The sequence below is a fragment of the Crocodylus siamensis genome, chromosome 4 (assembly GCF_052110815.1).
Source record: "Crocodylus siamensis isolate JL-2025a chromosome 4, ASM5211081v1, whole genome shotgun sequence".
Classification (NCBI taxonomy): domain Eukaryota; kingdom Metazoa; phylum Chordata; order Crocodylia; family Crocodylidae; genus Crocodylus; species Crocodylus siamensis.
The window spans coordinates 51,887,215-51,913,556 of NC_143398.1; the positions used below are offsets into that span (position 1 = coordinate 51,887,215).

The 26,342-nt window shown below is 42.0% G+C and overlaps 1 protein-coding gene across 2 annotated transcripts in view; it reads left to right on the forward strand.

Moving 5' to 3' along the window:
- The window catches only part of IMMP2L (inner mitochondrial membrane peptidase subunit 2), an 871,246-nt gene that overhangs the window by 39,377 nt on the left and 805,527 nt on the right, over positions 1-26,342 (forward strand). For both annotated transcript variants that reach the window (XM_090042296.1, XM_090042297.1), the window contains exon 3: positions 13,459-13,562. In XM_090042296.1, the coding sequence (XP_089898422.1) occupies positions 13,459-13,562 (104 nt within the window). The remainder of the gene's footprint in view (positions 1-13,458; positions 13,563-26,342) is intronic.

Sequence of the window (26,342 nt, forward strand, 5' to 3'; positions counted from 1 at the left end):
GATTGGAGGGGCAGCCATGGAGGCCTGGGGGTGCAAGTTGGGGGGTGAGGCTGGGTGGGGCAGCCTTTGGCGGTCTGGGGAAGCAGGGGGTGGGGCACCATTGGGGAGGGACTGCAGCAGCTGGTGGGGGATGGGGGCCAGGTGGGGCAGCAATCAGGGGGGCTGGGGTGGGGCATGTGGGCCTTGCACAGGGGTGGTAGCCCCTGTGGGGGACATTTGCCCCTGTTGGGGGGGCTGAATCCCCTGTTGGGGGGCCGTAGCTCTTGTGTGGAGGCTGAACCTCCTGTGGGAGGACAGCAAAATATATATTCATGTATTCATGAATTCATGAAACCTGTATGTAGAGTTGACTTTATTATTATGATAAGAGACTTGCTTTGTGGAGGAACATGAATTTGGAGGTATTTTACAGAGTGACTTCGGGATTTTTTTTATCAGGGATTTTTCAGTTTTCCAAAAGGGAACACCAGAATTTCTGCTAGGGAGGCCAGTGGCAGAATCCTGCCTGCTTAGAGCTGGCAGCTTGGACCCATCTGGCTGTGGCTGACTTCCTGGCCAGATATGGTAAGAAGGACGTGCTTTGACAGTTAAAAGCAGGGCACCACACTCAGAACATCTTCTGGGCAATAGCTGCCCAGCTGGCTAGGTAGGGGGCACGCGTGGCAGTAATGCCACACAGAGGCCAGGTCTGAAGCTGCAGCCTACTGGCAGCTGTCCCAGAGGGGCAGATGCCTCTGCTGGCTGTGCAGTCCCCATCTGAGTCTGACAGGTGCGCAGCAGGTCACAGCCAGGCAGCAGTCCCCATTGCCAGACTGCAGTGGGTAGAGAGTGCAAAGAATTCTCAGGTCTGCTTCAGCAGTCCAGCTGGCACAAGGGGTAGTGTCCCCAGGTACCAATTGGCTGGGCCCCAGAAGCTGCCGAGAGTGAGTAGCCATGAGCTACTTGCCAGGGCAGCTTTTTATACTGCTGGGGCCAGGACAGGGCACCTTTTTATACTGCTGGGGACAGCACAGGTGCTGGCTCTGGGCTCTAGCTCCCCCTGGCTGCAGATCTGGAAGGAGTCAGGCAGGGTTATTTTGCCCCAAGTGGCAGTTTGCTCCACAACAAAGCACATGTCAAGTGCGTGCCCTGGCTTAAATTTGCACGGCTTCTTATTTGAGCTGCTGTACACGCATGTGCTTACATGTGTGGATGCACCCTATAAGTGCTGGCCTGGTATGGGAGTACTTCTTGACTCAGTCTTCGTTCCATCCTGAGGGAATAACTGCCCGTTTTTTAAGGGTCATGCACGTGCACAAAAGGTTCCCATCAGCATGTTTGCCCAATGCGGGCCATGTGTTTTTATAGTCATGCTCAGTGTTGGCTGCATATAATCAAGTTTATAGTTGGTTTCCATTACTCAGCATGAAGTTACTTTTAGCAGCAGTTCAAAGGTAGCTGTATTTAATGTGATTTCTTTGTATGTGAATGTAAGATGGGGGGGAGGTTCTTTCCCATGGTGATTTAATGGTGGGGGTGGTGAGGGTAGGAGAGGAGGCCAGAAGAGGCTCATCTTGTATTTGAGTAAATACAGCATGTTTTAATTGTAATTTAAAGGTGTAGTTATTACTAGTCTTTCTTATTGTTTGTGACTATGAACAGTAACATTTCAATAAGTAAAACTGGAAAATAGATTTTATGAGTTCATGTTAATACTTGTTTTGCCTCTGGAGAAAATGGTACATTTCAACTGTATAACTGCAGTTATACATGATCCTTATGACACACTGGTGCACTAACAGAAATTAATAGTCTATATATGTGTATGTAACATATATTTGTTTGCTGTTTAACATTTAAAAGCAAGTGAACATTTTAAAGACTGCTGAAAATAGCTTATGCTGTCTCCTTTTTCTGTGCTTTTGGGACTTATTTAAATGAATACGGATTCAGTTTTGTGATTCTCTTGCATAATTATGCTATTTATTTATATCTGGATCATGTGTTTAGAATAACCATATCTAAATGAATATGGTTATAATATTTACTTTGGTCTAACAATGAAACCCAACACCCGATGAAAACCCTAGGAAAAATTAAGTGATGTGTTTGCAACCCAATTTCTTAATCTTTTAACTTTCTTAATCTTGAGGGGTAAAAATTATGATTTTTGTAACGAATCTTACTGTTCATGGAGCATCTGGTATTTTAAAGCCTTCACAAAGGGGGTTTAGAGCACTCACAAATACTGGGCTCGGTCCCTTAAGTTTTTAACCTGTAGCCTTTATTTAGACAATCCTTTCCAGCCTAGAATTTTGGGCCTGGTTGAATCGTACTTTGTACAGGTCCCAGGGTGGCACAGCCTCATCTTTCTGTTTTGCTTTTCTTAACATAGGTAGATGTAGTATTTAACCTGATTATGCTTCCAAGTTTTGTTGGATAAAGTGGTTACTGAGGTTTCCTAGCTGGTCTCATGATTAGAGAATTCTAAAATGCAGTGAGTGCAATCTGACCTTGCTGTATTGTTGGCTTGCCCATGAGTTTTCTCCTCTACTCCTGGGGTGAAACGGGTAGTGTTGAAGCAGCTATGAAAACTTGCATTGCTCTAGGATTCGCTATGGATCCGGACGTTTTAAGTGCCCATAATAAGGTGGCTCTGTACACAGAGGTGGATTAAGTCCTGATGATTGTCCTATTTTATCCTGAGGTTGGTAGTACAAGAGTTCAAGAAGAATAGCTTAATAGCACATAATTCTCAGTTCATGTCAGCAGTGTTTCTTGGAATATATTGCTGATCTCCAAGATAATTAATCAGCTGCTAAAGCAGAGATGTGATCTAAAAAGAGGATGGGTAGAAGGAGTGGGAAAGCCACCTTTATTTATTTTTCTGCAGGATTGATAGCATGAAAAAAATGAAGCAGTCTCCATTTCTTTCCCACAGCTTTCAGGAATGCACCATTTTATCTTCTGCTGCAAACCCTGAGGAAAGACAGGTACAAGTCATTGCTCCAGAATGCCGTCTCTGTATCTTGCACTCCAGAATGTGATTTATGTTGAATGCATTTGAAAGTTATAGAAAATGGAGGAATTTGAAGTTCAGTCAGCATGTGGCCTTATATCCATCACTAGCATGTTTCTATTGGGCATAGATTGTCTCAACTTCAAACTTTCACTGTATGATCCCCACGATTTTGTTTTGTAATAGACCTTAGACTCCTAGCTGCCTTTTTGTACTTATTATTCCGGTTCATGCTGTGTTTGAAATTAAAAGTTCTGTCAAAAAGCAAGAAGTAGGGTGCTTTTATTTTTAGATCTTCCCCCCTTTTTTCTGCTTGGGACCTACTGTGTGTGTAATACTGCTCTTGATGATTTTAACACTTTTGACGCTCTGGGGAACATGCTTCATGGAGGTCCTCAAGAAAACAGATATTTATGATTTATTCCCAATCACTTAGGGTAGACTTCATGCATTTCATTGTCCCATGCTGACTTTTGTATTTTCTCTGCTGAGAACCACCTGGTGTAAACCCTTCTTCTGTGCTGACTCTTCTGTATATGAGTATTCAACACTAACCTATGGGGATCATAATAAACTAATGCAGCATTTAATTTTGGCACGCTTTATTGCTTCATTGTCTCTCTTCTTTCAAATTACCTTTTTTTTTAAATCCCCACTTGAGGTTTTTGTCTCTTACACTGCAGTCTTGATTGCTCATTTAAAATTTTGTTATTAATAGGGGATTTCAAATGGATTTGTTTATTTACAGCATTGAACATATGTGACACAGAAACAGCTGGTGTTATAATTTAGTAATTTGTGGTTATGGATTTAGTAATTTTTGCCTGGAATGTTGAATGTATTCTTATGTTATGGGTCACTGTCATAAATAAATATGCTGTTTTCAGATGTTCATGGCTATTTTCACAGAGTTGTGTTTTCTGGTAGTTAATTATAATAAAGTTTCTTTATTTGGGTTTTTCCTAATGGTGTGGAAAAAGGAACCCCTAATAGTGAATGTAAGGATTTGTATATCCAAAATTAGCTGCGTTGAAATGTAAGATTAAACAACATGATGTGTTTACAACTTTATCTACAAGTTCTGCAGTAAGGAATTTATTTCTGCTATCATGGGAATTTACGTTTGACAAAATGCACTTGAGGCTGCAAACAGTAGAGTAACATATATATTTTTTGAATATTCTACCTATTATGCCATGTGACAGCAAATAAGGAACAATAGTTAATGGTAATGGTGACAGAATAAGCTTATTGTTTCTTGCTGGTACTACCATGACTTTACTTTAGATTAGGCAGACAAAGTTCTTTGGGTGAATCTGATATCTATTATTAGACCAGCTAAATAGTTGGAGAACAATATTTAAGCAAGCTTTCAGGTTCAAAAACCCTTCGTTAGGCTAAGTAAGTTCCAGCAGTTGGTGTGTGCTCTTCCTAGATGGAATGAAAAGTAAAGAAGCTCGGCTGGGCTGGTATGCATACAAAACAGGCAGTCAGTGAAAATGTAGATTGAGGAGTCAATGGGTGAGAGACAGGCTGGGTGGGAAGGGAGAGAGAAAGGGGATGAATGTAGCAGGTAAACAAACAATGGAGAGGTGCCTGGAGAGTTGGATGTCAGGCAGGTTATAATGTGTCATAAATCCAATGTCTATAAAATCAAAGTCCATGATTTTTAGTATCCAGGAGGTTGATGAAGTGGGGTTCATAGGCTGGTCTCTAGGAAGTGTTGCATAAGTTTCCTTTGAGGATCAGGACTGAGAGATTGGAAAGAGTGGTTTCTTGTGAGAAATGTGTTCCCACAGGTAATTGGGTATTCTTGTCTTTGATGGATTTTTGGTGTGCATTCATTCTGGTGTGCAGTTGTTGTGTGGTCTCTCCTATGTATTTTCCATCAGCACATTTAGTGCATTGGATGAGATGTATTACATTTCTGGAGGTGCAGCTGTGAGATCCGGGAATGCTGATGGCTCTGTTGTGGGGTGTAGTAATTGTGGGTGTGGTGGAGATGTGTTGGCAGGTTTTGCATTTCTTGTCATGGCCTGGTCTGTATCCATTTGGTGTATTGGTGAAGCTTGCTTCTGGTGATGAGGTTAGCGAGGTTCGGTGCTTGTTTGAAGGCTAGGATGGGTAGCTCTGCGAAGATCTCTTTAAGAATAGGGTCTCTTTCTAGTATGTTGCAATTGTTTGAGGATTTTCCGTATGGGTTTGAGAGAGGGGTGATGTGTTACCTGCTTGACGGTTCAGTGGGCGGGAAATCTGGCTGCAAGGTAGGACCCAGAGTTCTTATAAATGGATCTGTTTCATCCTGGTGTGAAGTGGCCACTTGTCTCTATGTCCTTGGTCCAGTGCTTTTCAACATCTTTATCAATGATTTAGATATGCAGTGGAGAGCTCACTGGCCAAGTTTGTGGACCACGCCAAGTTATGGGGGAGCATGGTCATGCCTGCAGATAGGCTGCAGGTGGACCTGGACAGGCTGAAGAGGTGGGTGAATCAGAACCAGATGAAGTTCAACACGGAGAAGTGTAAAGTGCTCCATCTGGGGGCAAATAATCCCCAACATAGCTACAGGCTTGGTGGCAACAATTTGACTTGTGCCATGACCAAAAGGGTCCTAAGGGTAATAATTGACCATCGCATGAACATGAGCCATCAGTGTGATGCTGTAGCCAGCAGAGCAAACAATACTCTGGCATGCATCAACTGGTGCATGTCATGTAAAACCAAGGAAGTGATTCTTCCACTGTACTCAGCACTAGTGAGACTGCAGCTAGAGTACTGCGTCCAGTGCTGCACTTCAGCAGGGATGTGGAAAAATTTGAAAAGGTCCAGAGACAAGCCACCTGTATGATCAGAGACTTGCAAGGCAGATCATATGAGGGAAGGCTGAGGGACTTTGGCCTTTTTAGCCTAAAGAAGAGAAGGCTAAGAGGGGATGTGGTAGCAGCTTACCACTACATCAGAGAGGTACATCAAGGGTTCGGTGAACAACTGTTGACCAGGGCACCCATGGGGAAGACCAGGAGTAATGGATACAAACTTCTGGAAGACCTCTTCAGGCTCAATTCTCGGAAAAAACTCCTTCACAGTCAGGGTGTCTAGATTGTGGAACAAACTCCCACTAGAGGTGGTGCAGTCACCTACCCTGGAAATCTTCAAGAGTAGACTGGACAATCACCTCACTGGTGTTACCTGACCCCCAGCAGTCTTTTCTGCCTAGTACAGGGGGGCTGGAACTAATGATCTTGTGAGGTCCGTTCCAGCCCCTAACAATCTATGAATCTGTCTGTGAATCTACTATCCTACAGCAGAGTTCATTCATTTACTGTGCCCTAATATGGGCACACGTGTACATGGTGATGCTTTACTGCAGAGTTAACTAGCTCCACAGTAAAGTCCATGTGTAGATGCACCCTGTAAGACTTCATTTTCAACATATTCAGATTTTATGGAAAGAAGAAAAAGCAGGTTATTATAAATTTCCATACACCCCTTCAAAGTTTTCTGAATACATAGCTGTGTGCCCACTTTTGACATTAAAATAAAGTTATAGCATTTTTAGTATTATTTTGCTGACATTCACACTTGGTATAATACTTAAAACGCCATGTGATACAGTGACAACATGCAGCATTCTAATACTTAAAAAATATAGAATGTTGTTATTCTACTCATTAGAGGAGTGAAAAGAAACCAGTAAATTATAAGTTGTATAGGTCAGTTTACTTTTGTAGAGCTTGGTAACTCTTGAAAAAAGGATACTATTAATTTACTTCAGGCTTTTTGGTATTCTCAGCTTTATGAATATTCATGTAAATATGAAAGCCGGATGGGAATATCTTTGCTTTTGAACAGTCAGGTATGAAATGCATATACTTTGGAGCTACAGGTTCAAATTCCTGCTATGTTGACCATATTTTCCAGCTTGTTGAAGTAAAAAAGTTTAGTTACCAGGCCATTTTACTTTGATACATTTTTAGATGAGACTACTAAAAATGAGATCTTGTCCTTTTTATGTGCAAGTGAAAGACTGCATGCTAATTTTAATCTGGTTAGGATTTTTGTGTTGGTGTCTCTATTAATGTTCTCTCTTCCTTCATTGGTACATACTAGTTACTTGTTTTTGTCCACCCCAAAGATGATTGTACTTCATCAGCATGAATATGGTTTATGAATCACTTGGTAATTGTAGCACATTGAGGTCCCAGGGGCAGCTGTGACGCTCTATGGTGGCCTTGCAACTTGTGCCCCGCTTTGCCTCTAGGGTACCCTCCCCTCCTTCTCACCTGCCACTCTTTGATGTGCTTATTGTATAGAAAGGGAAGCTGTCTTGATAGCCCTAGGGTGAGTCTTACTCTGTCCACTAAGCCTGCACTGCTGGTCTCGATCATGCTGTTTGGGCACTCAGCCTGTCCATTCCCTTGGAGCACCTCTAAGCTTCAAGGGCTCACTGTGTGGCTCTGTCCAAGAGTGACCACCTTCTCAATATAGAAAGGTAGGACACATGCCGGCCTCTCCTCTGCTGGCAGCATGGTTGGAGCAGAGCCAGGCAGAGCAGGGGATGGATGCAGGCTGTCTGCTGTGGGCTTGGGGCACCCTACCTGTGGTCCTGCCCCTGGGAGCCCTGTGCCGACCCTGCATTCCCTGGCTACCTGGCAGCAGCAGGGGGCACAGCTCCACTCTACTGCTGCCCCTGCTGCTGCCAGGTGGCCAGGGAGCACCTCCATGGTCATATGGCCAGTGTGGTGCTCCCAGGGAGAGGGCAGCAGGATGGAGAGTACTAAAGCTGCAGCAGTTAGCCTGCATCCATCCCCACCCTGTGCACAAATCTGGGGGGGGGGGCATGTATCCCCCTGGAACATGTTGGTGTCCCGGGGTGGCTGTGATGCCTCCTGGTGGCTCCCTAACTGTGCCCTGCTCTGCCCCTAGGGTGCCCTTCTGCCTCTCCTGCCACATCTTGATGGAAATATAAATGAATAGGGAGGCTGCCCATGGAATTTGCATAGCTCCAGTTTCACTGAACCCCTCACTAGGGTCCCCAACACCCCACTAGTCCTCACTGGTCCCAGGCCCTTGGCTGGGCCCCTGTAGTCAACAGTGTCCAGCAGGACACCCAAAGCCTTAAGGGCTAACTGCGTGGCTCCAAATCCTCCCCTTTTCCATGCACCATGCTTCGTGGGTGTTACATGGATGTTATTCCCTGTGTGGGGCTTCAGCATTCTCGGTCTCTGTCCCTTTAATCTTGATGGACTGCTTTGTCCAGCTCTTGGCCTTGGGTTCTCCAGCCTCATGCTTTGCCCAACTCTAGGCTCAGCACCTGATCTGCCTTGAGTCTGCCCCCAGCGGGGCTCACAGTGATAATGTCACCCTAGGGTACTAACAGGACCTGTAAAGACTGCCCCTCACAGTTCCAACTCAAACTACCAGTATGAACTGTAACCAAAACATAAGTCTCCTTACTATAACTCCCTTCTGGGCCCATCAACATCAACAAAAGGAAAAACAGCACACTGCCCCTTTTAAGAAGGAAAACCTTCCCCCACCTTGGCATAGTCAAACAAACTCTTGGGGCAGCATTTAATAGGTATCACCATAACGCCTTAGTCCTGGGGTGTATCCCTGTAAGCTCTCTGACTGTCACTGGTAATCCCCAAGGCAGCTCAGCAGTCCACTTTACAGGACTAGACTATCTTGCTTAGGCTCTGGTTAGGATCTGTATAACCAGAGCCCTTCCCCTCTATGGGGTTGTCTGCAGGTGTCCCTTCCTCTGATTCACTGCCTGGTTTCCATGGTAGCTCACCTGTGGTGGTGTCTAGTCTCCCTTGCAGGGCTCCAGCCTGCAGTCTTACTGGGTGTGTTTACATATGTATTTACACTGGCTTAAATTTACTGTGCAGTAAGGCTCTGTGTTTGCTGTCTTAGCCTGGCAGTTGGAAGAGAGGGAAGGGGTGTTATATGAAGAGAGGGCATAGTCTCATGGGGTGGCCAGTCCTGACCTGTCTCCTGGTATGTTGTCAGTTGTCTCCAGGCAGACAGGAGAGCCTGCATATACTGGGGCCCCCTGGCTGGGTGCCACTGGCAGCATAGACTGTCTGCAGAGCATCTGGGCAGGCCCTCTAATGCTTGTATAGTGTTCTACTGGTAGAGTTTCCAGCTTCACAAACTAAACAGCTATATATCCACTGAAACACTCAAACACTTGCATGCACCTTGAGATGTATTCAAGTACCCCTATTTCTCATGGTCAACGTAGATATTCCCAGTGTGGTTGGGGAAATATATCTCCAGAACTAATAATGAATGTTTTATGAAATTTTTGGGAGAGCAAGGTCCATATAGTCTTAAATTTCAGGATATTTATAAAATGGTCTCTAAAATGTTTTCTGCTACTGATCAAGATCTACCATATTTACTTGACTCCAAGATGAGGTTTTCTTCCCAATAACAATGGCAGGGGGGAAAAGCCACTTCCTAGATTTGAGTACTAGACCAGGGCAGGCAGTTGCTTAGCTCTGGCTTCAGCCACCAGCTGAAGCTGGAGCTGAGCTGCTTCCTGCCCTAGGCCAGGATGCTTCATTTGGCAGGGCATGTAGCTCACAGCTGGAAGAGCAAGGTGAGACCACACAGCCAGCTTTCCACTCCCCTGCCCCCCATCTGCTTCCTCATCCCTACTTACTGTTCCAGCTCCAGTCCTGATCTGACCTGGCCAGGAGTTGTCACCACTTGTCCCTGGTTGAGTTGGGCTGGGGCTGGATTGGGGGCTGCCACTGCAGCTGACTGCCCCAGAGGAGCAGAGCTGCAGCAGAAGACAAGTGTTAGGGATGGGGGGAAAGGGCGGCATGGAATAGGGAGGCAAACACAGGCATGGGGGCAAGGAGTGAGGGCAGGAGCAGGAGGCAGGCAGAGGCATGGAGGGGTACATGGCAGAGGTCAGGCAGCAGAAGGGCAGGGACCGATGGGTGCAAGTGGCAGGAGGGACAGGCACAGGGAGGCAAGAGGCTGGGAGGGGAGACAGAGCAGACAGGGAGGGCAAAGGGCAGGTAGTCACAGGTCTGGTCCCTTGTCTCCCTGCTGCTGCTTTCCCTGCCACAGCATTTGGGAGGATGACTTTAAGACTACCTTCTACTAATTAGGTTCTATACATGGAAAATTATATAACATTTGAACATGAAATTACAGAACAAGAAACCATTCATAGCCTGGATTATGTTAAACAGTTTCCATGGGGACTAACTTTTTTATCCCATTGTCTGGACTAGCTGTTAACTTGAATGTTTCTCAAGATGTTAACTGACTTGCAGCAATTTCTGGCAGATGAAAGAACAAGAAGCAATGGTCTTAAGTTGCTTCCAGGGAAGTGTCCCAGGGATGCAGGACTGACCAAAGGGGAAGCCTCAGTCAGAGGCAGACCTAAGGGGGAAGTAAGAATAGAAGAAAACCTACCTGTTGCAGGAGTCCAGGGTAGTGAGGAGGCGCGCTAGGGAAAACCGCCCATGCGGTTTATCAGCCACACTTATCTCCAGCTGGAGCTGGGTGACATCATGAAGAGACTTCACCTGGTGAAGAAAAAAAATGGCCCCATGAGTGGGGGCGCGTGGAGCATAGGAGGAGCAGCGGGGAACTGCTGTGTGGGGCCCCCCCAGCTGCCGTGTCCAACAGCTGCGGTGATGGCAGAAGGAGCCGTGGAGGATCTTCGTGCTGGGCAAGAACAGCGAAGATCAAATGAGCTGGCAAGGAGGCGGCAGCAGTGGTAGCAGAGGGAGCCGTGGAGGATCTTTGTGCCGGGGAAGACCAGCGAAGATCAAAGGAGCTGGTAGTGAAGCCAGCATGGGCCGTAGGCATTGGAGGAAATCCTCACACTGGGAAAGACCAGTGGGGATCAGGTGACCCATCAGGGGGGTGGCAGGTGCTGCAGTTTAGGGAAGAGGTGGATCCCGGAGGGGATCAGAGACACCCCAGCCCAGGACATGCGCTGGCCTAGGGGTGAAGGGGGCATGGGGCTCCTCCCCATGGGTGCCCCTCTTTACTTTGCTTTTCCTTTTGTCTCTCACTTGTTGCGTTCCTTTTTTGTCATAGTTTCTTTTGGTTTTTGTTACATTGGGGCTCCCGTGGTGCTGGGCTTCTCTGGGGGTGAGCAGTCAGAGCATGCTTTTCTTTCACAGTTAGATTTAATTTTGGTACTAGTCTAGAGCAGGGTAGCTTGGCACCCTATACCAGGGTCGGGGGATTAGAGACACCACTTGGAGGCGGGAGACCACACGAGAATGCAGCAACAACCAACAACATCCGCCTTGGAATGCTTGGGGCGTCGAGAAGGATAGTGCTGGAGACCGAGCATCACCAGGCCCTCTGGCTTTGGCTACAGTCCAAGGTGCCAGGCTGTAGAGCAGGATGAGGGAACCGGGGAAGACATCCAAAGGGGCCAGTCGAAAAGATCCTGAGGCCTGTCTCATTGGGTGGTGCATGGCTGGGGTGTAGGGGAGGTTGGAGCCACATAGCCATCCACTGAGACCTGTGACAACTCTGGAGGCATCCTCCGAGGGGACCCTCTCTACTGAAGAACTATCTGAAGTCATGGCAGGCGAGTTTGGGGGTCACCCTGAGAGTCATCGAGGAGTCCTCCGGGGTCTACATGAGAGTCCCAGGCTAGTAAGCCCAGTTGCTCGGTCAAAGGCAGCATGGGATCGTGTCATCGAACAGAGACGGTCACAGGAAGTTTAGGTTAGATATTAGGAAAAACTTTCTCACTGGGAGGGTAATAAAACACTGGAACAGGTTACCCAGAGAGGTTGTGGAATCTCCGTTCTTGGAGGTTTTTGAGACCCGGCTGGACAAAGCCTTGGTTGGGATGATATAGCTGAGGGTGGTCCTGCTTTGAGCAGGGTGTTAGACTAGATGACCTCCTGCCTTCCAATCCTAATTTTTTATGATTCTGTGTACAGACATTCACTCTCCCAGGTCTCCTGGGAGTGATTTAACCCTGGTTGATCCCAGGTTATTTTTTTCCTGGAGCAGCCATTTTTGCCCAGAGAGAAAAAAAGCCTGAATATCTGTACAGTTATGATTTCTCCTGGGAGACAGCAGCATGTTCACTTCAACTAACACAACCAAACACATTTTTCCTGTCTTAGAAGTGTCCCCTTTCCCCCTAGCCCTTTCCTTTCGATGCAAACCCCTCTCTTTCCCTCACATTCTCTTTCTGCTAGTGTTTTCATAGTGTCAGATGAAGTAGGCCATTTCTTATGCCTCTGTGAACCAGTTAGTCTCTAAGGTGCCACCTTACTCTATATTTTCCATTAACAAATAAGAATTTGCAGAGTTTTAAACTCTCAAGAGTCACTGGTTCTACGAGACTGATGCCTGCCTCACTGAATGTGTCACCTAACTGTAAATCTTTCAAAGAGACAGTGTTAGTAGATCTCAGTAAAGACTTCAGAAGTGGTGCATGAAACACTCTGGAACAGCTCTGTAAGAATTGTGACCATTCTGCATTGCAAGCTGTGGTCTGCATTGTAAATAACCTAATGAAAAGTGTGTGTCTATGTATTGAGCTAACTCGTACAAAGGCCAAAAGTCATGGTGAAATTGTGTTTTTTACTCATCTTCCCTCGCCTGCTTGCCAAAACCAAGATGATTGCATGTTATGATATTCTGGCCTTTACAAAATCTACATGTCAGGCACATTGAACCCTGCCCTTCCCCCGCTTTTCTCTCTAAAAGTAGAAGCTTACAGTCCTCTATTGAGGTTTGGCATGTGAGTCCTGTTTAACTGACTGGCAAGTTGCTTTGAAAGCTCATGCTCTTTAACATCTTTTATAAAGTATGTACCTGGTTTATGAATGGTGATTTATTGTCTTAATACATTTTATTTTGATAGGAGAGTATTTAGAACAGCTGCTTTTGTTTTTATGCTGGAGCTGGATACTTGTTTTTCTTCTGGTAAGTAATAGGACTAAAGATTCTTATGTGCTTTTTGGACAAGTTCGTTTTAAGCAGAAGTTCACTGGAATTGCAGTAGCTCATGTTGTAGTGTACTGAAAAATGTTCATTGTATTTGACTTTTAATGGCTGCATCTACACGTAAATCAGACCGCTAAAGCAAGTACTAAGTGACTGTGCAGTAATTGCCAGCACACAGGTCATTTCTGACCCTACTGAACTGTGCAGTAATGTCAACATCACGTGTTGTACTTGCCCACTCTGTCGCTGTAGCTTAGCATTATGGCAATGTAGCGTCTTGTGTAGATGCACCCAATAAGTAATATTTCACTAGCCATCAACAATCAATATAAATAGTTTCCATTCGACACCTTTCTCTGAGTAGATCAGATCATGACCGAATTAGCTTTAACAGGACCAGCATTTGACCCACGTATACAATGAGAGAGAAGATGAAAGGAATAAGGGAAATATTGACTTTGTTACTTTTAACATAAAGCTGTACTTTCTTTCTGTCTTTGTAGCCTTCCTTGAATCCAGGTGGAGGACAAGCTTCTGATGTGGTGCTTTTAAACCACTGGAGTGTTAGGAATTATGAAGTACAACGTGGAGATATTGTGTCTTTGGTGTAAGTAATTTCAAATACATTTCAATACATACATATGTAAAGCTCAAGCCATCAGCTTTATAAGTTTCATCTCTAAAGTGCTAATATATTTTTGGATGTAGGCAAAGAAGCTAGACAGAAAATTGATAGGATGAGTCACAAATGCATTACTGTCAATTGGCAATATAAAGATCTTCAAAGGGTTCATTACCATGTGTTTGCTTGAAGGGAGCATAATGCCAAGAATTATGTGGTATTATGTAGATATGTATAAGAACTGCCATGAAAGCAGACATTTGAAGGAAGGTGTTTTGGCTTTATAGCCAAATTAAAATGATCAGTTGAACTATAATTATGGATCTATAGTAGAGTGGGAAAAATACATGGCTTAATGTAGCATTTGAAGAGAGAATCTCAAATCATGTAGTTTTGTGCACATATTTAATTCAGTGAGGAAAACACTTTGTTTTCTTACCATTTAACATTTCACACACATTTTTTCTGAAGAAGTTCGACTATCACATTAAGATAAAATAAGATCACAGAAAAAATCATACTTTAAGAACATGTTTTTCAGGGGAAAAACATTTTGTGGATTGCAGTAGGGAGGCTTATCTATCAAGCCAAAAGGTGGCACTGTTTCTCTGTTGAATATATTTAAAAGGATTAGAGGACAAAAACTCCATTTTGGTCTTAATGTAATGTAGAAATGGAATGTCAAAGTGTGCATAACTGACATAATGATATACTACATACTTATAGTACATTCTTGGATGGCTTAAGCTTAAGATTTTTAGTTTTGTAAGTATAATGCATAGTATGTAGACTGCAACAGAACTTGTCTTTGAAAGCTAATTTCCTCTGGACCCTTCTTCATTAGACAGTTTTCATAATGGACCTACTTGTTATGCCTACCTTGCCACTGAGGTAACAATTAATATAAAATTTTTACTACCTACTGTAGAAGCAAATGTAAAAATCTGCTTTATGGCTTAGAATCTTTTGGAAACTTTCATTTTTCTAATTCTTCCTGAGCAATTGCATTTTTTGGCAAATGGGGCATTTGTAAATGTTCTGACTAACGTAGTATGTTAGTATTAGTATGTAGGTCACCTTATATTCTTCCAAATCCATGCTCCGGTGATGGACTGGTGAGAGTGAGTGAGTGTGTACACTTCTACCCAAGTCATGATCTTTAAAAGAGAGTAGATCTGGTTAGTAATTATTGGATAAAATAAAATGTCAGTGAGTTTTGGCTGGGCTCAAGGTAGAAAGAATGGTTATATATTCATGCTTTTGAAGATTTTCTGATACCATTTTACCCATCTGCATGGATTACTTGCATTTTGCTAGGGCCCTGTTTTTGAAACTTTCAGCCTTCTAGATGCTGATTGTCTACTTGTCCTGTTTGTCCTTTTTTGTCTTATGTTTGACAAGACGGCTTCTACGCTTAGCTAGTGATGAAGAGGATATTCACTCATACAGAAGAAGTTGCATAATAGCCTCATAGATGGAGTGAGCATACGTTCTGGGCTTCTGTAATCTTGTTTTGGCCAGTTGGTCAAAAGTGCCAGAATGAAGTCCAGCAGGGACATGGAGTATGCGGTGTACCAGGCAGGCCACCCTGCTCCAGTCTGCCTGCCTTGCTCCTACCCAGCAGCAGTAGTGCCTGTCTGCTTGCCTACCTGGTGCTGCTCTAACCAGCTGGAACCAGACTAGTGAAGCCAGGAGTGCCTTGGTTTGCCTAAGACATATAGTCACTCTACTCATAGAGCTGTGCCAATGTTGTCCCTTAATATCTTAGGAAGGATAGTGAATACCCAGGCTAGTGTATTCAGAAGTTACTCTGAACACAAGTAAAGAGGTAAGCATTAAAAAGAAATTCCCTGTTCTCTTTGAATATTAAAGGATACATTTTCAAGTCAGTTCTGACCTTGAAGTACTTTATGATAAAGAGCTGTTAAAAGTGAAATTAAAATCATATGGTGAAGCCAAGCCTTCCTCCAGTTTCCCTCCAAACACTGGAGAAATTTAGATTCTTATGTTGCGACCTGGGTCAATATAAAATGATAAATAGTGAAATATTCAGCCTTTAAAATCATAAGCCTTACCAAAGTTAGCATCCATACAGAAAGAAAAAAAAATAGCATAGACATATTAGTCATCATGAGACTAAACTTCTGGTGTGTGAAGCTTTTACTGAATAAACAATATAATTTCTTTTTTCTGTTCATCTTGACTGCGCATATATGGTTTATATGAATAAATGGTCAAAACATATGCTGCGAGTATGTGTTTTTGTTCTTGAACTGAATGTTTGCTAGTTACAAGCATCTCTGTACTTAATATAAAACTCAGCTTGACTCAGACAAGCAGTTATGCATTACTATAAAATGTTGCAAAATGAGTTACTGCATGTACACCAAGGTGATATTCTGTATCTAGTTTCAGATTAAAGTTGTCATACTGAGAATGACATTAATCTGTAAAATTATAAATTAATACACAACCATATTCTGCCTTGGGGTATAGCTCCCATGGGTTCAATGCTAGCAGTCTCTGAGCAATAGGGGGAATAATTTCATAGCAGATCCTTGTGCTGTTAGGAGGTTTGCAGACCCTAAAAACTATTACCTTGCATTTGGAAAACCTGATATGAATTTCCCCCATCTCTCCCTACCACGTTTAAGATAATGGAGTTAAAAGAATACTATTTTACATACCAAAGAAAAACCCATTCAGACTTTGTTGATGAATGTGGGACCATGATATTCCCTGCTGTCTTCTAAAATACATCCTGAATCCAATACCAGTTCAGCCAAACTTCTGAATCTGCAGTGTTTCAATAACAGCATTTTGGACTTCCTGAATTTAGACTGAACTTGAACGTTAATAATAAGAGTTCTAATGACAACAGAGTCCTCTTCTGATAATATGAATAGAAGCTAGTGAGATAGATCCACCATTCTGTCATGATGCTTCCTTTGCGTCTTTTAACTATATTTTTGATTACGTGAAAATATAAGGGGTTTTTGTTTAATTTTTAAGAAACAATTGTGCAGGTGGTTAAAAGCAAACATAATAATTGAAGTGGGATCAGCTGGGCCAGGATGTGTCCTGGCAATGGTGCACCACTTCACTGGCAAACTACAGGCATCACCTGGGGCCATTGTCCCTCAGGATTGGATCCCTGCTGTTCTGTGGCTTTGGGTCCCATCCTGTGAGGAAACTGTTTCTCAGTGTCACATCTAGTGTCCGGGTGCTGTGGTGACATGCATATGCTATTGAAATCCCTTCCAGAGGGATTTCTGGCGTGTGCATCTGCAAGTGTGGAGGGGGAAAACCCCTATGGGCGAATCCCCCCAGTATGTTATCCCTTTGCAGATATGTGTCCTAGGAATCCTCTTGCAGGACTAGGCCACTGAAGCTCCAGGAGCTCTTGTCCAGGGTGGCTGGAGAGCATGGACAGTCTTGGGCTGTCTGTTCTGTTTCTTCATAAGCAAACTGATATCTGCCATGAGAAAGTAGCACAAACTAGTACTGCAGTTTGTTGTGGCCACAGTTTTGAGCATTTGTGTTGCAACAAGGGGCAAGGATGTATGTTTCTGTGGGTTTTATACTGCCATAAAAAATTTTATGGTGGCACAAGGGTGACATCTGTTTGCAGCTGCTAACTTCAGTGCTTAAAATCTAAGATCTTCAGCAGAAATATGAGAGAAAGAAAGAGAGAGAAAAGTGATATTTATTAATGCCAAAATAGGTCTTGATTCTACAATAAACACTGTAATAAAATCAACTGAGTAGAGCTCAAAAGCTCTGTGGAACTACACCTACTTCACCCAGAGATGTGCTCGCAACAGATGCAACATGTCCCAGTTAGTTTTAATCTAGTTAGTTTGAGTATCAACAGCAGTGCAGCTCTGACAGAGAGGCTGTATGAACACATCCGGCACCCTAGGTATGTTTAGCCAGCCAAGTGTTGTACAATCCCATATCCTTACTGTAGTAAATACATACCATTATGTATTGCAGAACAGTGGCCTATTTTCTCATGATTCCTGTTAGTACTTCAGAGTTATACAGTGCAATGAAAGGTATCGTGCAGTTTTGTTTAGAAAGATATCTCCAAAGCATGATTTATAAGTTTAACATTTACTTTACTTGTCTTTATTGAAAACCCCTGCTAATGTGAAAATGCTCTCCCACACACTTCCAAAGCTACTACTATTTTAATTCAGTCTTTAAAAAAAGTGGCTGAAATATAGTTTTGAAATCTTTCCTGATATGTTCCCTTAAAATGAGGTTTTATATGGCTATGGAAGAAAAACAAAGCATTGACATTATTTTGGAGTGACTAATCTTGAGACTATATTATTGTATTTACCCAAATCTAACGCACACTTTTTTTTCATTGAACATGGGTGGAGAGAAGGCCCCTTGTCTTAGATTTGAGTACAAGGTGGTGAGGTAACAGACTCCATTTCTGGCTCTGGAATTTGGGTAAATGGTATTTTGAGTAATGCTCAGACTTGTGTATTTAACATATATGAATATAGCACAGTAGCAGATTATTTTACTTTTTTCAGTTCACCAGGAACAGTTGGCTAAGGAACAATTTGGATTGATATAGATTAAAAAATAAAAAACTGCTTGCTTCTGAATACTAAACTTAAAATTATTTTTCAAAATGTTGTGTTTATGCTTTGCACATCAAAAATCACACACTTCTTATACTGGATTGCTAGTTGTGGTAAAAATCACAAGCCTTCACATGCAAATGCAGTATTTTTTTTTTTTTTAAAAAGGGCACACTTGAATTCTAAGTGAGCAGTTCTTAGGCAAATGGTGTTATTGCACTCAATTTTAATTAAGAGGTGACACAGACAGATTAACTGATTGCTGAGGCTATTCTGGCCTCAGATCCAAAATATATTAAACATGTAAAAAATACCAAACAGTTCACAAAGGAAGGCCTTATGTAGGCCTTTCACATGATACAGTGATTTGGCTGGTGAGGCATTGTCACAGTACCAGGGGAGGGTGGGGTGGTGCTATCAGCAGCTGGGTGTTGCTTGCTTCTCTGGCTTTCCAGGCTTTCCTAGCTTGTCAGGCTGACTTCCTAAGTGTTAAGCTTCTTCTATAGCTATTTATACCTTCTAAATGTTTTTCCCCTCTTCTTCCATTTGATTGACAAGCCTTCACATATGTATGGTGATGTCACAGGTTCTCATCAATCGCCCCCTTATAGCAACTATGTTGCCAATCGCTTCCTCACAACAACTATCACCCTGTTACTTCGTTACCCACATTCTGTCTTTCAACTTTCTCAATGCTTTGTAGGTCATTTAAGTAGGTCAGCTAGGTAGGTCAGCCCCCCCCAAGCTGCTATGTGCTTGCCACATATCCAGCTAATGGCATCTGTTATGTCCAGGCCTCAAAATGGCATCAGTAATTTCAAGTTCTTAAAATGGTGTTGGTCATGTCAAGTTCTACAGTATGTAACATGAAACTACCCTTGGTATTTGCAGTTTCAAATATTCGTGAATGTTGAACCCACATTTTAAATACACTTTAAACAGTTACCGAAGCTCCTTGGGAGCTTTGTGCTTGCTGCCGCCAGGCTCCCGCCACCACTGTTGGGCTCCCACTGTTGCTGTTGGAGCCATGACCCCCACACCTCAGGCGCCCCCCACACCACAGCATTCATGAACGCAATGCCCTATTTGCCGATTTCGCCATTCGCAGGGATCATGGGAACGTATCTCCCGCAAATGGCGAGGGTCGCCTGTACCTGGAATCATATACTCAACAGCCGATAACTACTCAGATTGGCTGCTAATATGTTTTTAGAGTTGAATGTAGAATGACTGAATTAAAGTGTATAGGACATTAGAATATATGCCAAAAAGGGACAATTGTGCCAATACTAGCTAAACGATTTAACTGATTTTGTCCATCTGATTCGTATGATCATATGACCTTTATGGGATTTAGAAAGGGACTTGATAGCATTGATGTAACGTGCTATCTGGAAAGATTTTTAAACAATTAACAAAATAAGCATTCTGTGTTCTAAATTGCTAGAAAATGTTGATAAGTGCTGTTTACTAGCTGATGTTCCACCTTGTACTATAAGTGGCTGCTTTCAGTAGTGGGTCAGATATTTATAATAGCAATAATTGTTCAAGTTGTTTTACATATACTATCTAATTCTAATAGCACCTTTGTGAAAGAGGTAGATAGATTTGTATTATAACATCTGTTATTCCAAATATGCTACCTTCATTTTCCAGTTGGGAAATAGGGGGAAAGAGATTAAGAACAAGATCAAAAAAGCACGTGGTTAGTATTTAGATGCTTAACTTCAGGTCAGCAACATACCCAAACCTGTTGACACTGGATTTGGACCCAGCACCTATACCTTTGTTTTGGGCAGGCACAACTTTTAGACTCAAATTCCTTTGAGGCACTGCATACTGCATGAGCATGCTGATGGGGACATGCCCTTGATGTCTGTCTTGGCATTTATCAGAGATTTGACTAAGCACCTCAGTGCTCAAGTCCCCTGAAGTGTCCAGTCCAGTAGGTATGCTCAGACCACATTATTGAGTTGAGCATGAAACAAAAGAATCACGACCACTTTCATTCAGAATCATAGCCAGAGGAGGTAGAGCTTGGGATACCTACCTTTATATATAATAGTCTAACAGTTGGAGTACTTAACCTGGGTTCTGTATTCTCAGTCTGATGAGCTTTAAAGCCATATTCCCCACCTCATACCAGAGTGCCCTAAGTGGTCATCTGGAAGCTAAACCTGACTTAAGAGAACTCTGTCCTTTTAATTCCTGTGATGGGTTAATCAAGGGTTCTAGTTCTTGCCCCTAATGTTGCTTATACATTTGTAGTCAGTGCCTCTAATGAAGACTGCATATGCATGCTCTGGAACAGGAACCAGAACCCTGGACTTGCCCTCTTGCAAGGAAGTCCACTCTCACTGGTATATAGAGTAAAGCTCTCTTTTGTTTCCCATACATTTTGCATCTTTGATGCTATTGTCTCCACTTCAGTAGGAGAGAGAGAGAGCTCGTGTCCCAACCAACCTCTACTCTGGTGGTTAAGGCAGCCCTGGGAAATGGGAGATATGCATTTGAACATATTCAGCCTGATCCTGGGTTTCCTATTTCCTTGATGAATGCTTAAAAATCCATTCAGTTCAGGGGAGTGCACCAGCTATTTGTATCCAAAGGCTGATCTGGGCACCAAAAATGTAGGAAGGATTCAGGACTATAAATCCCAATTGTATATAGGCATCTAACTCAGTATGCATCCAAGTCTGGTATAGAAGCCAGATTTCAGATACAGGCTTCTCTTTAGTATTTGCTAGCTTGGGTATCTTTCCATATAGCCTACTGGCTGTTGTGAGATTTGGGTGCCAAACTTTAGTTTGTAAATTCTGTGCTCAGAGTCAGATTCCCAGGTTACTCGTTTGTGACGCAGAGGGTTCGTGACAAAGCTGGTGTTAGAATTAACATTTTCCTACTCCCTGGGCGTGTTTACGCCTGTGCATTTAATGTGCATTAGCCCCATTTAAGGCACACTAAGGGCATGTGTCTACATGTGTGAACCTTTAATGCACTTTAAAAATGGTGATTTTAGGCTATTTGAGTCTAAATTTGATACCTGCATAAAGCAAGTATTAAATTTATGTGTGAATAGCTAAGTTGCATTAGTGAATGTGTAGATATGCTAATGCATGTTAATACGGTGTGTGTCCATTAACTTGGGACTAACTTTAGTGGTCTGCACACCCACGTCAATGAGCCTTAGCATGTGTATGTGTAGACGTGCACCTAAATTGCCTTAATATGTCTTAGGTGAACGCACATTAAGTTTAGGTAGGTCTAAAAGCACATGTAGACATACCCCCTGTCTCTTAATTCCCTAAATCATTTAGGGATCGCAGGAAGCAGTTTTATACAGCAATATGAGTCTATCAAGCAATTTGGCACTTGTACAAATACAAGTCTTGATTACTACTTCAATAATAAATTCAGTCACCACAGAAATATGTCTTGGTGCAGCCACCCTAAAAGCTCAAAAATCACAAGAACAGTCTCTCAAAAATCATTGACTTCAAAAGAACTCATTTGGGATTCTTTTCATCTTGTGTTTTTTCAGCCTTGGGAGAGTACTTGGATCATATTTTGACTTCTTTCTTGTAGCCATAAGGGCTGAAAACTGAGATTCTTGTGCAGTCACTTGTTTGCAGAAGCTTTAAATGCAACAGTCAGTTTCAAAAGGCTTGTGATATAAAATGTGAAAATTTGACAAAACTGCTATCTTTTCAATAAATTGCAACAGCTATGTAATAGTATGCAGCAATCTGTATAACTAATTAAGCCAAGGAATTAAGAATTTTGTGGAATTGAAACTATGACTGGATTTTTACTAGGCAGGAGTTAAGCTAAGACACTCTTGGCTTTAGTTATATATAGCAAAATAACAGCAATTACCTCTGGCCTTTCAGAGAAAGAGATAAGGTATAAAAAATGGACAATTTTTATTGCTGTAGGAATATATGAATTAGCACACACAAAGATATTCTGCTTCTGAGTAACGGGCTCACTGAAACAACTGTCACAATTCAGTCTATGAGAATTTTACCTCCTTGTTTGTTTTTTCCTTTTCACATGGGACTGACATGATATAATGTGGTGGTATTTTGGCAAGTCAAAGAGATTTATAGAATAAATAGAGCTAAAATTGCTTTGTTGTGGCCCAGTTAAGATACGATTAAGAGTTAGGCTTTTGGAAATCTTGCTCATATGCTAAAATTAACCTGGTGATTTTTATGATTTTTTTTAGAATATTATTTGGGAAAAAAACTGTACAACGTACAGATTCAGTGGTGATTAAGATGTCTAATCTTCTGTAAATATCCATTTACTATACAACTGTACTGATCTGGTGTTAGTTACTTTGCTTATCAAATATGCAAAACATTTCGTAAACTACTGTAGAAATACCCTCCCCCCCCAACACGTACACACTGGTGGAGGGGGCAGTTGGCAGGTCTGGGTGGGTTGCAGGGCCATGGTGGGGATGGCATCCAGTTAGGGGCAGATCAGGAGGTTAAAAATTGCTCAGTTAGGGTTGGGGGAAGGACTAGCATAGCTCTGAGGCTAGTGTGAGTGGCTCAAGTTTCCCAGCCCCAGGGCTGTGCTTCAAACAGGTACAGATGTTCGGGAGTTCAGGTTAACCCTTTCCTAGAATGGGGCAACACATCCTCATAGTTGGTGCACCTTCTGAGATGAACTAATTAAATTGGGTGCACCAGTTTTCGGCTGAATTAAGCGTCCTGAACACCTATGTAATTGGGCATTTAGCTCAACCTGGTTTGGTCGACCTGAATGTGACACCTGTACATTCCATGTTATGGTTGTCAGTAATTTGACTTTTGTAGCTAAGAAATATTTTATAGGTATCTGTAAGATGGGATTTGTTGGGGACCCATATTAAATTGGTATTATGAGTGGCCATTCAGAAAGATTAGTAGCTAGTAGAAAAACCCAAAATAAACATAAGTTTGGCATTTAAAATCCAGTGTGCTGGTTGCATTTTCTGCTTTTATTTTTAATTTTTTTTTTTCCCATCTAAGATGCTGAACAACTTTTTAAGAATACTTTTGCTTCTGCTTTTTGAGTCTGTTTCTTACGGTTCAACCATTTTTATTTAGGGTCCTATACTCGGTAACCTGTCTTGTGGCATACAGGACACTGCACAAAAGTTGTGGTGAAACAGAAGTTATATAATCACTTTACTTTCTGGGCTTTAGTGACCTCAAAGGATCATTGGTCTATTCTTCAGTTTCTTTGGTTAGAGAAAAAAGATTTCATTATGTCTTTTCTTGATAAAATCACGTGTAATTCTACTTACCTATCTTATCTATGTTACCGTTTTTCTTAGCTTGGATATTGTACTAGATATTAAGGTTTTAATAACATTGGGCCAAGACAGACTTATTGCACCTTGTGTTTATAAGGTGGGTAATTTTTTCCCCCCCAAGGAATGTGTTCAGGTACTGTACAAAATTTTAGTTTTCATTAGAAAATAATGGGGATACACAGGCCTGAAGGAGGGGGAGGCTTTTTTTTGTTATTCTGTGGATACTGAAAAGCTGTAAATGGGAAGGGGGAAAGTTCCAGTTAGAAACTTTCAGGGTTGTTTGGTTGTTCTTTTAATGATATAATAATATAGAGTTGTAAGTATAGTTGCTTTAAAAGTGTCAGTTGGGATTCTTCAAACCAAGAGTTCTAAGTGTATAGATATGCCAAATTAAATGGTATTTAACATTCAAAATGTTGAAGTTGATTGTTGATATATACTAACTTGTGTTCCTTAGGACCAGAGTGGTTGCAGTGTATGATTATGGAAAGATCATTTTTTATACTATACCAAGAAAAATTGATAACAACCAGCAAGACTACTGTATTCTATTTAATTTATTTTTATTCTTGTAGTTGGCCGGTCATTTTGGCACCTGCTTCCCCTTAAAAAAAAAAAGTAAATGATCTTTTATTGAAATGTTTACAAGCTTATTTGTTAGAATGCTAGTACAATGCAGGTCTGTAAATAAAGCATCTTCATTTTCATAGTTAAGCTCCTCTGACTGTCTGAAGCAAACATTGAGCTGCTGCTTAAAGGGAACCAGAATGTAGAAAATCAATAATGATAAAAGAAGGAACTGTCACTCTTCTAGAGCAACATCTATCAGATAAAATGATTAAATCTGCATCAGTCATTTGGTATAATAGAAATAATATAACTGGAAATAGAACTTTGTCATAGGATCAATATCCTTTGCTTCAGATGTAACATAGAACATTATAGCAACAGGGGACTAGTATCTGTATCTGTCTTCTCTTCCAATGACATTCCTTAAGTAACTTGTGAGTCTGAGTTTGGTTGTCAAAACTTCTGTGTGTGTGTGTGTGTGTGTGTGTGTGTGTGTGTGTGTGTGTAAGGGGCTCTTTAGCTTGGAAAAGCACAGGCTCAGGGGTGACCTGATGGCCACCTATAAATTTATCAGGGGTGACCACCAGTTTTTGGGGGACGTTTGTTCACCAGAGTGCCCCAAGCGATGAGGAGCTTGAATGGCTATAAACTACTGCAAGACCGTTTCAGGCTGGATAAGGAAGAATTTCTTTACTGTCCAAGCCCCCAGGGTCTTGAGTAGCCTGCCATCGGAGGTGGTTCAAGCACCTACGTTGAACACCTTCAAGAGTAGATTGGATGCTTATCTTGCTGGGGTCCTATGACCCCAGCCAACTTCCTGCCCTTCGGGCGGGGGGTTGGACTCGATCTTCTGAGGTCCCTTCCAGTCCTAATATCTATGAAATCTTTGAAATGAATTAACATTTTGTTGTTATTTTTCACTAGAATAAGATGGGGTTTTCTCTTCTATCTTTGAGTATCAGTCATGCTATTTTTGAGATATTAGGTCTAAACAGGCTGCAAGCTGCTTGAAATATTGCGGATATTAAAGCTATTATTTGATTGGCTGGAAAGCCATCTTGTGAGCATGTTACTCTGGCTGACTTGCCACCTGATGCTTGACTACAGACTGAAGGTTGTATTGTGTAAAAGAAGCTTAAACTGTCATGGTTTTGAAAGATGTAATTTCTTACCCTTTTAAGTGTTTATAATGTAGACTCTAGGAGCTGGTTTTGATTTCAGATGACCCGAACAAGTTAGAAGGTCGTTTGTGCTCTATGTACAGTAAGGAACTAAGTAAACTTTTTGGACACAACAAAAAAACCCAGCAAAACAACAAAAAAAAAACCTTATGAAGAACAAGTTGGGTGAATTGTTAAAAATGGATACTTAATATTTTTTTCAAATTTATAGCCACTTTGGTGGCTATAGGTAAGCTAGATCTAGTAAAAATTGTACACTTCATTGCAATGGACGGAGCACACCGTTCCACTCTTAGGCTTTCAACTAGTAGCCAAAATGGGAATGTTAGCAACAGATAGAGGATTTCAAGTATATTTTATATGGGGTATTCAGATTAAAGGCTCAAGTTTTTAAATTGTAGTCCAGTTTTATATAAAACAACAAATATGGTAGGATCTGGGTATTTCACAGTGTTTGTTTCTTTGCAGGGTTGATGATGAGCTTAAAGTGTTTGGAGGACTGCTGCTGTTTGTAGTGAAAGCCAAAACCAAACAGCTTGGCAGCTCTTCTCTAAGTCTGTGACCCCACAAACCACCCAAATACAAATGGGTCTACTGCTCTTATTTTTACATTAAGAAAAAATAACTATGAAGGGAACCTTGCTGGATATTTATATTTCTTAAACCACTGCAAGACTTTGCAGGATTGAATCAGACCCTCATTGAATCTGCTAAAGTAGCAGAAAGGGCAGATAATATGTTTTTAGAGAGAAATTTAATACTGTGCTAGTTGAACCCGTGCTTCACTGCAGAAGATTAATTTGATTTTTTAAAAAATTTTTTTATAACCTTTTGTCATAATCATTTTCTTCACTTTATGGTTTATGCATCATTACCTGTTCCAACTTCAAAAGCTTTAAGACCATCATTTCCGTCTGGTTTCTTCTTTTGCATGTAATTGACATTCTTGACATGGGTGAGCTACTAATCCTCCTCACTACCGCCAACCTGGAGGACCAGACCAGAGCCCCTTTAGCCAATGTTTCCATAATTCTCTGGAGACCTTCATGGCACTTTAACAACATAGCAAACATTATTAGATGCACTGTAACCTGTATTTAGGCAC